This window comes from Sebastes fasciatus, chromosome 2, assembly GCF_043250625.1.
Source record: "Sebastes fasciatus isolate fSebFas1 chromosome 2, fSebFas1.pri, whole genome shotgun sequence".
In the NCBI taxonomy this organism is placed as follows: Eukaryota; Metazoa; Chordata; class Actinopteri; order Perciformes; family Sebastidae; genus Sebastes; species Sebastes fasciatus.
In genome coordinates, this window is record NC_133796.1 from 7008062 (window position 1) to 7021745 (window position 13684).

Sequence of the window (13684 nt, forward strand, 5' to 3'; positions counted from 1 at the left end):
TTGCACAGTAATTTTCTGTGGTTCTTTTAAACATTTTCTCAGATGTTTTGATATCACCCAGTTCCGTAACACCCCACCAAAATCTTGTTATTGTTGACCTCCAGTAGTTTAACTGCTCATCCTGCTGTAGTGAAATAGAGGTGTACTCCAGCACCCAGTGACATCACTGCTGGATGTCTTGAAACTGTCCACCAGAGAGGGCAGCAAAACACTGCTTTTCAACATAGTGTTAAGTTACTCTACCTGAGCAGAGAATGAAGTCTCTCTCCCTCTGTGTATGTTGTAATCAGAGCTTCTATCTGCTGATGTTACGTAGACGGGCCTTGTGTGCATACCGCGTTGCTGCGAAGGCATAGCGTCCACCTTCCGGGTTCCCCCCATGTTAACACTGTGTCAGCTCTGTTAACGCCGTTAGCTGCTAGCCGCCATGTCGGCTGTCTCCATGTTGAGAGCTGTGTGGACATACTTGCCAACCCTCCCGATTTTCCCGGGAGACTCCTGTTTTTCATTGTCGCTTACTGGTTTCCTCCTGGGGTTTCTCCCATATTTCTCCCGATATATGGCAAATTTGCAGACCTTTTTCTTTCCTTTTCGTTATCACAACCTGTTTCTGGGACCGCACAGCGTGTATAAGCTCTACTGTTTCCACCCCGACGACAATAGAGCTACATCAAATGTTGTTTCCCAGCAGAAGAGAGCTGCTCACCACATCACAGCATGCAGTGCCGTTGTGGCGCGGCGCAAGCCAACGGAAATAACGGGTTTCTGAGGGGCCGTTGTCACGTTGTGTCTGAAAGGACCTTCAGTGAGTGAGAGACGGAGAGAGAAATGGAGAGTACTAAGAGACAGAAATACTCAAGCAGGAGCAGAAAATGAATGAAAACTGATGAATATTAGTTTATACCAGAGATTCACAAAAGTTCACGCCAGAGGGGCGAATTATTCTGTTTTCTTTCCTGAGAATTAAAAGTAAAAACTAGGCCTATTTAACATAAAAATGCTGCTGCAGTTTACTTATTATTTTGTTATTTTCATTCTTTAAAAGTCACCAGAATTCAGGAAACAAAGTCTGGTTTTAAAATCCTCCCCATTTTTCAGGTCTCAAGGTTGGCAGGTATGCGTGTGGACGCAATTAATATCAGAACTCACTCTTCATATTTCAGAAGTCATTTATGGTTCAAGGGCATTATGAATTGTATATAGAACATTTCTTGTAGATGGCTGGTTTTATAGGTGGGCCCCTGGTGGTGTTTATAACCTCGATCCTTAATCCTATGTGACCTCTCCACAAGGTATCAGTTTGCTTTTGGTTATTGATTTATTTATTGAGTAATATCACATTAACCATTTATAATCTGAAGCACAAGAACCCTCCTTGACCTGACTCACTCCCAACTTTACCGTGTACTTGTCGAGTGGTACTCGTCACTAGCATCATTATCAAGCTGCAAACGCAGGCTGCCGTGTCTGACATCCTCGATTCAGTATTGTGAACGTATAATTGCCTTTAACTCTCGTCTCTCTTGTGTGGACTGTCGAGAAAATCGCAGAGATTACAATTAGAATCATCACTTCTTTTCCACGTATTAAAAGAAACTTGCAATTACTCAGTACAAAAGAGAAGGGGAATATTTAGATGCAGGTTTTCAATGATTCACTTAAGTAGCTTCATTTGAATAAGATGTTGAGTGCAGCGTTGTCAGTAACGGGGTTACGCTGTGCATGTCAATGTGTTGCACATTGTGTTCTTCTGGTATATGTGGTGGGCAGGATTTGGAACGGCATGTGATATAATGCACATCTCATATACCTGTATAGGTAACACTTAATAATAACCATCATTTCAAATTGATAGTTCATGAAACTTAAAAGTTAACAGACAAAAAAAATAAAAATGTATAATGTTTACTAATTATTAGTAATGCTACAATTTATTTTAACAGTTTATTGTTGCACACATTATAACATTTTATAGATTATATATATACGTATTTGTTAATAAGATATTATTTGTAAACCTTAAAGAAATTGTTTGTAAAACATCTATAAACTTTACATAGAAAGATATTCGAAACACTATAATGGTTAATAATCGGTTTGTAAACCGTCTATAAATATTATTTGGATGGCTATTGTAAAGTGGCAACTGATGATTATAATGGTTAAATGGTTAATAAATACTTTGTAAAGCATCTATAAAAAATATGTATTTATTTATCTATGTAATGTTTTTAGTTGTTTTACAAACAATTTCTTAAAGGTTTACAAATCATTTGGTAATCATTAACATATACTTTATAAAGTATATAACATGTCATAATGTGTGCAACAATAAACTGTTAATAAATAGTTTACTAATTTAATCAGAATGTAATTGTTATCGTCTCTAATCAGCTACGATACAATATATCATTTATAAAATAATTATTTCATGTTACACAAACTACTGATAAAGTAACATACATTACAGCATTACTATTAATTAGTAAACATTATTGATGATCTCTTAATTGTTAAGAGTAAGTTTAATTAATTTTTAATTAATTAACTATCAGTTTATTTATAAATGATGGTTATTATAAAGTGCTACCCATACATATAGTTCAAAAAATGTGTTTCTGTTACAGTCACGAATTAAAATGGTGATTGAATCCACACAAAGGGAGAACAATCTGAAAGCTTTTCATACGGCAGCGGCAGCGAGGTCGTGCAGAAACTGACACATTTGATTTCAGCACTTTCTCTAAAATGCTGATGAAGAGCGAAAGGCCAAAAGGTGCAGGGAGCCATTCGTTTCTGTCAGACAGCTCCTTTGCATTAAAAAAGTACTGAGATTTATTTCTGTGAGGCTGCACTTCCTCATGCCTCCCCCCCACCCCCCCACCCCTCTCTCTCTCTCTCTCTCTCTCTCGGCTCCATCTCGGAACCTGTCAACAATTTTTCAGCTCATTTCATTCTCTCAGTCTTCTCTTCTGCTGTTCACTCAATCTTTTTCTCATTTGTTTAGAACACTCTTAATTCATGTGCTTTGAATCAGAACCTGGATAATAAAGCCGTGTTTTAGACACTAAATGAAGTGTAACCGCACTTGAACCATTTCACTAAGTCGTCCACTAAACTAAAGACAATTTGTCTTGTTTGAATTTAACGTTCTTTACTGGTTTGAGGGAACATCCTAAAGTCCAAGCATCAAAATTACTAACAGCAGCATTTTGACCTACTGTACTGTACTTTACTAACAGACGAAAGTGGAAATATAACCAGGTGAGACCTTTTTAAAATATCTTTTTAACACCCAACACTGCTTGGTATTGCCTCTGTCTCCCACTCAGGATGAAGTATATATGGACGGGCCATATGTGTGCAGTCGCAGCCTATGGTGTGTGTGGGAAGGAGCTGTGGACTCTGCTTCTCAGCACCCTCAGCTGCAACAGTAAAGTTCTGGTAAGAGCTCACAACAACTGCACTTCCAGCTCCGAACATCTGCTCCGCTGTTTTCTTTAGGGTGATACTTGACATTTAAAACTACGTTCACTATACAGGTTATTGGTTGTTTCATAGGGGTGGCACTATCCGATTTGACTTTCAATTTTTGAGGTCGCGATTCAATTTTCGATTTAACTTTTTCAGCACTGAGGGCTATGCCATTGTTAGACTATGGAGTCTTGATTGCTAAAGATCAACAGATCATTGGATCATTTCTACCAATTTGGGATTTAGAATAGAAATTATGACAAACCCTGTTACAAACATTTGCTTTTAAAGCTGCACTAATCAATATTTTTTGTATTACAAATGGATCAAATGGTTGTGTGTAACGTAAAAGATGTTGCTGGTAATGAAGAACATCATCTGCCTGCAGCCCCCCTCAGCTCCACCGAGCATTTAGCCTCTTAGAGCTCATTGCTTTTGGATATAATTGCCCATAAACAGGACTCCAAATGAATGCTAATGTTACTCCCAAAAAGTGGTTATGGTAGCTTTAAAGTTTTGCGTTGACTTTCACCAAGTCAACACATTCAACCTATATATGTAAAAATTGTATATTCACATATGCTTAGGATCACATTATCTAAGTGCACAACTATGTTAACACATATTTGCAAGGGCTGTGCATTGGCAAGAATCTGGCGATACGATACATATCATGATACAGGGGGTTACGATTCATTATATCACGATATATTGCGATACTGTAAGAAAGGCAATATATTGCGATTTTTAAAAAATATAATTTGAGGAAAACTGTCTTTAGTATAAAGAACACACCACCATATGCAAAAAATCGGAGTAAAAAAGTAAAGTTAAAAATCAATACAGTGTTTTTGAGAATCGATACAGTATCACAAAACATAATATCGTGATATTTGATATTTTCAATATTTTTTTACACCCCTAATATTCACATGTCCACAGTATAACTCTTGCCAGCTTTTTTTTAAAGCCTCATTTCAAGTGTATAGCTTGGCCAACTACGTGTGCAGTTTCCCTGATCCAGTGGAAGCATCTGTTTCTGAAAAGCATTAAATGATAACTAGGGCTGGGTGTTATTTCAATAGAAACACAATGTCTGTGATTCAGGAAAAAAAAAATTTTTTTCAGCACCTTAGTTTCAGGAATATACACAAGTTTAGCTATAAAACCCTGCTTTCATTTAATGAAATGTACAAAGCCCTTTAGAGCATCAGTGTGTTAGCAGAAGCAGCCTTATAAGAACTTTGACTCAACAAAAAGCAGTCTAAAATAAGTTATTATTTTAGATCTGAGAATAGAGAATCTGAGCGTGTACTCAACGCCAACCTCTGATACCAGACAGTTTTTTTTTATAGCCGATTCTGACAATTTGGTCAGGGCTCAGAAAGCATTAAGGTTTGATACCCAGTTCTAATGACAACCAGCAGTATGTCCATCACCAGTCTCCGATGAGCATGACTCTGATCTACACAGCTCCGTTGTGAGACACTCTTGAAAGATGTCTCATTCCCCCGCTGCTCTATGATTTGCTGGTTTGACATGAAAATGAACCATTAAGCTGCCTTGATGACCAGTTGAATCCACACAGCCTGGTGATACCATTGGTAGAGAGGCCACTAGGTGTCAGTGTGGTCATAACAAGACAACGGCACTGGATCAGATTAAGAACTGATACTTGGGAAGCAGCGCTGCTGCTCCGTCTGCCGGTTATCTCTGTGTTATCTCATTCTGTGCCTGTCTTCATTTTGAGGTATATCTCTGTCTGACTCTCACTTTTCCAGATTATATTCTTTCATTTCGTTACACCCTGTTCTCTTTCTCTCATTTTGCAGTTGAGGCTTGTCAGATACGCAGTTCCACTGTTGATGATCGGTTGCCTGTATTACAAGGTATGCCATTTTCTTTGTGGTTTACGTTCGTCACTGTATAGTTGGTCTCATTACGGAGCTGTTTTAGAAAAAAAAAACGATATGAGAAAAGGGAAAATACCTAGAAAATGATAACAAGCAATTGGATCATAACAGGACACCGGAATGACTGCTTCCCTATTATTTAGTTTGCAGTCTAAATAGCTGTCACACACACTGTTGTATTCAGTGCCGTAATGAGATGCTATTTAAGATCTATCACTTGGTTTGATACTCTGCTTTAATGACCGCTAACACAGGGCTCTCCATCACTTGTCTCTGTTCTGTTTCCCTCTAGTTCTGGCCTAAGCTGATGGAGGAGTTATCAGAACTGAGGGAGTTTTATGATCCAGACACCGTGGAGCTCATGACCTGGATTAGGTACAAACACACACACACACTCCCAAATCCACATCAGATTGAGGCAAATCTGATTAGCTTGTTTCCGCAGATCAAGTTTCACTTTGCCTGATGTCCTTGATTAGTCTGCGTGAGCGCACGTGCGTGCGTGTATTGTACATGTGTGTCGGCGCTTGCGTTTGCGGGGCGAGTCTGGCCGATGATGAGTGATGAGAGCCGATGGGTCTCCACGAGTGAGACTTTGGGGGTGCTGGAAAGGACCCAGCTGTTGGCAGAGCTGTACCCACCTCGGGGGTCTCCGTGGCAGGGCTTTCCATCAAGAGCGTCAGCGTGATGGGATCAGCGATGGAGCTGTGATTTGGAATGGCTCCGTACTGTGGCTGTTGTGTGTGTGTGTGTGTTTGTGTTTGTACATCTGTGTGTGTCTGGATGAATGTGGGGCTTAGCAGACTACACTGCATACCATGTAACTATGCAACCACAATGTCTGGCCAAGGACACATCACATCACATGCAGTCCGCCCTCCCATAATTCTTGTCACTTTTCTCTGTTGAACTCCATTCACACCAGCACAGGGAAGTTTAACCTGAAGTGGTGGCTGATCTGAAGGCACACATACCAGAAAGAAGGCTGTAAAAGGATTCTTGGCATGAGTGAAATGTAGTAGTCGATACCAATACCAGTAAAATTCCACGATTCTCTATACCAATTTGATACCACGGTAAAAAACAAAAGTAAAACAATAGATCCCATGCACTTCAACATCTACTCCTTTATTACCGTTTGCATACTGTTTTTTGTTAGGAAGTTAAACAGGTCATAATATCCTCTCTATTATCTATTTTATATTGCTGTGAAAACATGTCCTTCAAACTTCTTGATGTGAACACATCATGATAACACACGCAAACACACTTTTTGCCCTTCTCACTTGTGAAATGAATCCGGCGCCGTGTTCAGGTTTAGGCATCTTACCGGGGACCGGGGAGACAGGTGAAGGAGCGGTGCTTTTCCGCCGGTAATGACGTCCTGGGCTGGGCTGTTCAGGGCACCGCAGCATTTATCTTGACGAAAAAAAACGTCAATAGTTCTTTTCATTTTGAATCACCGGTATGTTTTAATGTTATTATATCGTTCAAGAAGGAGTACAAGGCGTAGTTTCACACATACACACACAGAGACAGACAGACAGACAGACTGCCAAATGTCAGGCGCACCGGTGTAACCAGTGAAAATGTTTAGTCGTAACTGAAATGGTCGCGTTCTGGAGCCCTGTCTTGCGTTGAAATCGGCAGGACGAGAGCTAGTTAACGTTAGCTGTTAGCAGCCGGTATGCAGCACAGTCCTTCAGGGAGATAACAGCTAACGTTAACTAGCTCTCGTCCTGCCGACTTCAACACCGATTTGTTGTTCGCATTGTAATATTATCAGGGGGAAATAGGGAACGTCCCCTGGAAGCGTCAAGAGTAAGTTTACTGCGTCCCAAACACATTTTCTGTCACACCCGGGACGACGGGACCCCGTTAGTCTCGAGCCCTTTGCCCCGGTACATGTGGTACTGTAGAAGTACCGTCATGTTTTCCTTTTCTATTTCGGACAAGTACATTTGGCTCAAGTAAAACATCTCATCTATTTGCCCAAAGGGCAACTAGCTGAAAAAGCTTAATGTCAAGCCCTGCCTTAAGATCTAAAAGCCAACTACACAATCATCCGGACAAAGATAAGGTAGCTAATGTTATGTTAACTGAATACCAAGAAAAGGTTGGCTAATACTGCATAATGAATCTACCGGTATCTTGCAAAATGAATACCCATTGAGTTTTATTCACTGTGTAGTTTTTTGTGTTAACGTTTGACACTTGCAGTACACAGCCAGTGGATGACGCTCGTACCCTTTATCCTCCGAAAGTGTCCGACTTGCTGTCAGTAACGTCACATTCCCATTCCCTGTTGAGAATGCTGTTTAGGGTGAGCTAGGAGTTTTCAACAGCTGGTACAAACGGTTTGTAAAGTTGCTGATTGCTGTTATTTTGAACAAAAGTTAAAATCTTAAACTTTTTTTGGGGGAAAATAATCCCCCGAAGCTTCACTGTTTCCATGTTTTTTGTTTTCATGTTGTTCTTGTCGGAATCGAATATCTTTTTGATGATCGGCCAAAACTTTCCATCGAAACAAAAGTGCTAATTAAAAAGCATAAAAGTGCAAAATTAGAACGGGTTTCGATTTAGGTCTTTCCCATAAATGATCACTGCAGTTCACTTCCGTACTGAATAAGTCATCATTCAGAGCTCATTATTTCCATCCTATCATCATCAGCATGATGACACTGAGTGGACCAGATGTGGTTTTTAAGAAATGGCCAATTTTGGTCTAATCCTATTAGACAGATAGTGGAAAGGCGTAGAGAGAGAGGAGGGAGAGAGATGGATAGCGAGACAGAGGAGGAGAGGTTTGGGATTTTGAATGTATTTGTGTGTGTGACATGGGTTCCCATCCCTCCGGAGCTAATCCCATTAGGCTCCGAGGATTAGGGGCTGCCTGGAGTTACCTTGGTTGGGGCTGAGAGCAGGGCGGAGCGCTAAGCTTCTTGCTGCTGCGCTAATTACATTCCAGATGAAAGTGTTAAAATGGAGAAGGGGGTTCATGTTATGCTGTATTCTCCAGCTGGCTGAGGCCGAGGCGGTTTAACATGGACATATCATGGGAGATTCTCCAACTGTGGCGTAATGAGGGTCAGAACAAAGATAGATCCACACATATAGAGGAGAGTATATTTCTGGGCCGGCTGTGTAAAGCTGTCAGGGACTCATTGGGGTAAATTCTAGCTGTAGGGGATGTGCTGCATGTATGAATCATGTGTGACTAATAAAGGTCACAGAAAAGGATATAATGTGGACCCGCTGTTGAAACCAGAAGACAATTACAGATGCAGATTGTTGTTCTTCTGTTGTTACAAGGTGTTACTGTCTTTCAGAGGCTGTAGCGGGTTCAGTTTTAGAGCTAGAAAACCTAAAGAATCCATTAGTACCAACCATCTCATGCTAGCTTGTCAGAAAAGAGTCTCCAAATAATGCTCCAAAGTCAAAATTTTGGCGAGGAAAAACTGGTATGGACATTTTCAAAGGAGTCCCTTGACCTCTGACCTCAGGATTAGTGAATGGAAATGGGTTCTGTGAGTACCCACGAGTCTCCCCTTTACAGAAATGCCCACTTTATGATAATCACATGCAGTTTTGGGCAAAAACCATGCAGTTTTTTGAATGCAGTATAAATGTGTTATTTCTGCCGTGAGACCATTTTTTTTTTATTTGACCTCACTGTATAAAATGACCTGTGGTGACCTCTAGGATAATCACGGCCTCATTAAACTTTACAACCACAATCTAGAGACCTAGAGCATTCAGAGGATGGATGGCTTTCCTAGGTAGACTGACAGTAAGGGGGTTTCTGAGCAGTTTCAAGAACATAATTGCTTGCCAACCAATCGCCGAAAAATGCAATTCTTGCAGGAATCTTCAAATGTCAAACATTTTTGATACCAAATCACAGCATGGCTTTTTCTATGTTGTTCTTCAAGGTTTTGATGTCTTAACGTGGTATTTTGGAGGGATTATTGGGGATTATTTTTACCAATTCTCGAGTGGTAAATTTTTTTTTTTAAATTTAGCACCAAATGTGTAAAACAACTGGTACCAACCCAGAAATTGCTGAAACAACTCATGAGACATAATAGAGCATGAGAATGATCATCATATACTTCCATCATAAACCCTTGTACACTTTCACAATTTATTTTAATTCATTAATTCTTGTCTATTTCTGATTTATGACTAGAACAACTTGACACACAGTGCTCATCTCAAATTAATCTTCAGGTTCCCAGCTTCCAGATGATGTACACCACTTCTATGTGACATCTACTGTTGACCTGCTATCTCCCCCAAAAGACCTCCTGTGCCCCCCTAAAAAAGACAAAAACAGGTCTATTGTGGGTCTCAAGGATGAAATATTCAGAAAAATCCCTCTAATTTTGCCAATTCTTATTTCTACTAAGAGTAACTAGAATCAGGATTAGGTTTAGGAAAGGATAATGATATTTGTTTGAAAGATGGATTTAGAGATAAGACGATGATTGGATTAGAGGTAAGAAGGCTCTCACGAGAGCTAATGATTCGTGTCCTCGGCACTCATGAGTATAGAAGTATGTGTGTTAAGACAGGTTGATGAGGGGATTATCACGACGCCCAGGACAATCAGTCATGACCATGGGCTCCACGGGTTTGACGAACTAAGGCGCCGGGGTAACGCGATAACAACCGGTGGAGGTCCATCTGTACTTTGCACAACCATAATTCAAAAGTTTCCACTTGATAACAGCGGCGGCTCCACGGCTCGGCTGTAGGCTGATACTCCTTTCTAAATGGACAGCCAATAAATCAATAGCAATGCCTGCTCGTTCAACTGCCTCCAACTCTGAGTTATAGTTGTGAGTGTGCAGTTTTTAAAGTCACCAGTGTCGCTTCTGTCTCACCCATGTGCTCCGTCCTCGATCTATTTCTTCACCTTTTTTCCCCGATCGAGATTGGGCACGCTCGTGTTGCAAAAAAGCAGAGCGCCGTCCATCAACGGAGGCTTATAAAAAAATTGAGAAATGCTGATTAGCAGCAGCTTCGCCACTCCGCTCCCTGACTTATGAACTCCACAGCGGCCATGGAGAGTCTTAATGTGCAGCATAAAGAGGAGTAGCTTAAGCTCAGGCACATGTTTAATAGAAGCAGCTGCTTCTCAGACTATCAGGGCTCACGGATAAACCACAGTACATACTGTCATTTCACTGCACACTGCAGAGCACTGCAGGCTGTAGCTGGAGTAGGGGACACATGTTGTATTTAACAGTACAGCGGAGAGTCGGGAGTGGGTTTTCATTGCATTTTGAAGCTGGACAATTTACAATTGGAGGGTATTTGTTTGGTTTTGATGATGCACTCTGTCACAGTATCATTTCTTTTTTTGTGTTTACCTCTGTGAAAATATGTTACCCCTCCGTCCCCCACCCCTCTCCTCTTCTGGGTCGAGATATACAGTCTGTGGTCGAGCATTATGAAGGCTGCGGTGAAAATTATTAATGAGAGCTTTGACAGCAGTTTTGCTGCGAAATTCAGGAGGCTCATCTAGCTGCTCAGCATGGAGACCCTTTCAGAACAGGGAACAGGCTCAAATGAAAGAGTCAGCATATTTTAGTGAAACACTGACTTTGTTTATCCCACAAGTCCTCACGCTTAAACACGAAAATAGGTCATTTTTCAGTGCTTTCTAAAACACTGTTATGACTCGACGGATATTTTCTGGACAGCAATGGAGTCCCAGCTTTGAAAAAAATTAAGGTTAGATTCAGATTACTTTATTGTCCATTAGATTTGCATAAAATGGAAATTTGTCTTTGGCACTGGCATATAAGACAACACAACAATACACAGCATACACACACATCCTAAAGTCTTAAATTGACCAAGCGGCAGTAATAATAAAAGTGTGAGTGTAGTGTAAGAGTGGATTGTTCCTCCACTGGCATGTAGTCCATTAAAAGATCACAACAGAGCGTGATACTCAGCAGTATTAACAATAAAGTGTACATTAAAATAAGTGATGTTTGTTGCAGAATGTCCTAGCACCGTGTCCTAACTGTCCGTCTATCACGTAGCATCTGACTCTCTCTGTCCACACTGAATACGTTAAATATGCACTTCTATTACGTCATGTAAACAAACCAGATACATATCAGCTGTGTGCTCGAGATCAGACTGGAGACGTTACCGCTTAAAAGATGAGTTAGTAGTACTTGCTATCTACGTTTGTACTTTTTGAACAGAAAAAAAAATGTTTTATATTGTGATATTTAGCCTACTGGAAATAACGTACAATATAGCCAACACAACAGCAAGTAGGTTGTTATCTAGCAATCTTCCGCCAGCCAGCTGCCACCTTATGTCGTTTTTTGTAGTGAAATGAGGAGGTATTGTAACAATAACTCATTTTCATTCACATATCTTGAGGTCAGAGGTCAAGGGAACCCTTTGAAAATGGCCATGCCAGTTTTTCCTTGCCACAATTTAGCGTAAGTTTGGAGCATGCCAATGAATTCCTCAGGTGTGTCAAAGAAATTAGTTGTTTAAAATGAATTTGCGTTAACGCGTAACTTTGACAGCCCTACCCTAAAGTCATTAAGAGATTTGGCATGAGGTGTTTTTGGTAAAGGGTTGATAGTCGCTGTCTTCTAGGCCTTTAGGAACTAAGCTTGAATTGAGGAACAGTTGGAACAGTTGGGTGAAAATAAATCCCAGTTGGGCCGCACATTCTTTTAAAACCATCCCCTTGAGTCCATCTGGGCCAGGAGCCTTGCGGGGGGGTTTGACCCCTTGTAACACAGACATGACCTTTCTCTCCTGTAGGATCATAGGGCATGGAGTCATTCCAGCACAGACAGCCTCACCCTCACCACTGAAGTCATTTTCATCAAATCTGGAATAAAATGAGTTCAGATAGTTTGAGAGACTGATGGGGGTTGTCACACTGAGGGGCTGGTTTCTGCTGCTTGCCCATCGTTTTGTTCAGTCCAGGCATCTCTTACCAGTTCTCAGTTTCTCCTCCACCTTGTCCTTAAAGTCTGTCTGTGCTTTTTTTTGATCATGCGTCCTATCTCCTTGTTTGGTTCTTTTAATTTTTTTGAGAAAAGGCTTTTTTCTTCAGATTTAGGTGATGTTTAATTTCCTTGTTAACCCCTGGTTTACCGTTAGGGTAGATTCTGACTTCCTTTCTTTTAATTACAGAGTCTACACAAAGGTTTGCATAGCAGAAAATGGTATCATTTAGTAGTTTGTGATTGTTTAGGCAATCCTGGTCATTGAAGGCACCCTTTAGCGTTTGTATGAGACACACCAGGCTTTCAACTAACTCCAAAATAAACCCATCCGTGGCAAAATGGTACGCTCAGAGCAACTGCTCCGGAGCACAAAACAATAAAGCTTCAGCAGCCAGTTCAGGTAATGTTCATCCTGTATATGCTGCTGCTGCAGCAACACAGTATAAACTCTTGTAACAATAGCTAATGCATTTCAGCAGACGTATAACTGTTTTGGGGTTTGTATAATATCATTGTATAATTCTGCCTTCCGCCTGTCTTACTGAGAGAGGGTGGTCATTATTAAAAAGCCATAAGCAACGCTTATTTGAAGTGTTTGCTCAAATGAACACAGCTGTCATTGTTCTGGTGTGGGCAGTCTCGATTATCCATCCTGTCTGGATAAAGGTTAAGCTCCTAACTCACATGAGATCCCTGGATAATTCTAGTGCAGTGCAAATAGAGCTCATCACTCTCTCTCTCTCTCTCTCCCTCTCTCTCTCTCTCTACTGCCGACTTGTTTTGCAGATCTGTCTCGTCGTGTCCATTTGTCCGTCTAATTAAAACGAATTAAGTCATCCATTCTTGGTAAAACACATGCCACTAATCATCTGTGTGTCAATACCGCTCCCTCTGTGAAACTTCATCCTCTCCATTTTTTTACATCCTCTCTGCTCGCGCCTCGTATGACTCCCTCTCTCGCTCCGTTAATTGTCTTCCTGTCATCCTGCTCCTTGTCGCGTTTTAAATTGTCTAAATTAGCAGCATTTGGCCTCATCCTTAAATGGTGAAAGTGCAGCCCCGTCTCCCGTGGCATTCTAACTCATAAAGAGGAAGTTCAGAGAGCGAGTCGGAGGGAGACGGAGGTGTCCTCGGTTGAACTACACACTTCTCAATCAGAGGTGAGACTTCAGTAGGAAATCTATGGCCTGGCACATTATTTAAGAACTCTCCCAATCAATCTCTCTATCCTCATCATTTCCTCTCAGTACCACCACTTAACTGCAGGTGAAAGTAACTAAAACAATGATCTGAAAAGCTACG

General features: G+C 40.8%; 1 protein-coding gene across 7 annotated transcripts in view; it reads left to right on the forward strand.

Moving 5' to 3' along the window:
- The window catches only part of dpy19l3 (dpy-19 like C-mannosyltransferase 3), a 60346-nt gene that overhangs the window by 31160 nt on the left and 15502 nt on the right, over positions 1-13684 (forward strand). For all 7 annotated transcript variants that reach the window (XM_074660274.1, XM_074660302.1, XM_074660282.1 and 4 more), the window contains 3 exons: positions 3333-3444; positions 5307-5363; positions 5680-5762. In XM_074660274.1, the coding sequence (XP_074516375.1) occupies positions 3333-3444; positions 5307-5363; positions 5680-5762 (252 nt within the window). The remainder of the gene's footprint in view (positions 1-3332; positions 3445-5306; positions 5364-5679; positions 5763-13684) is intronic.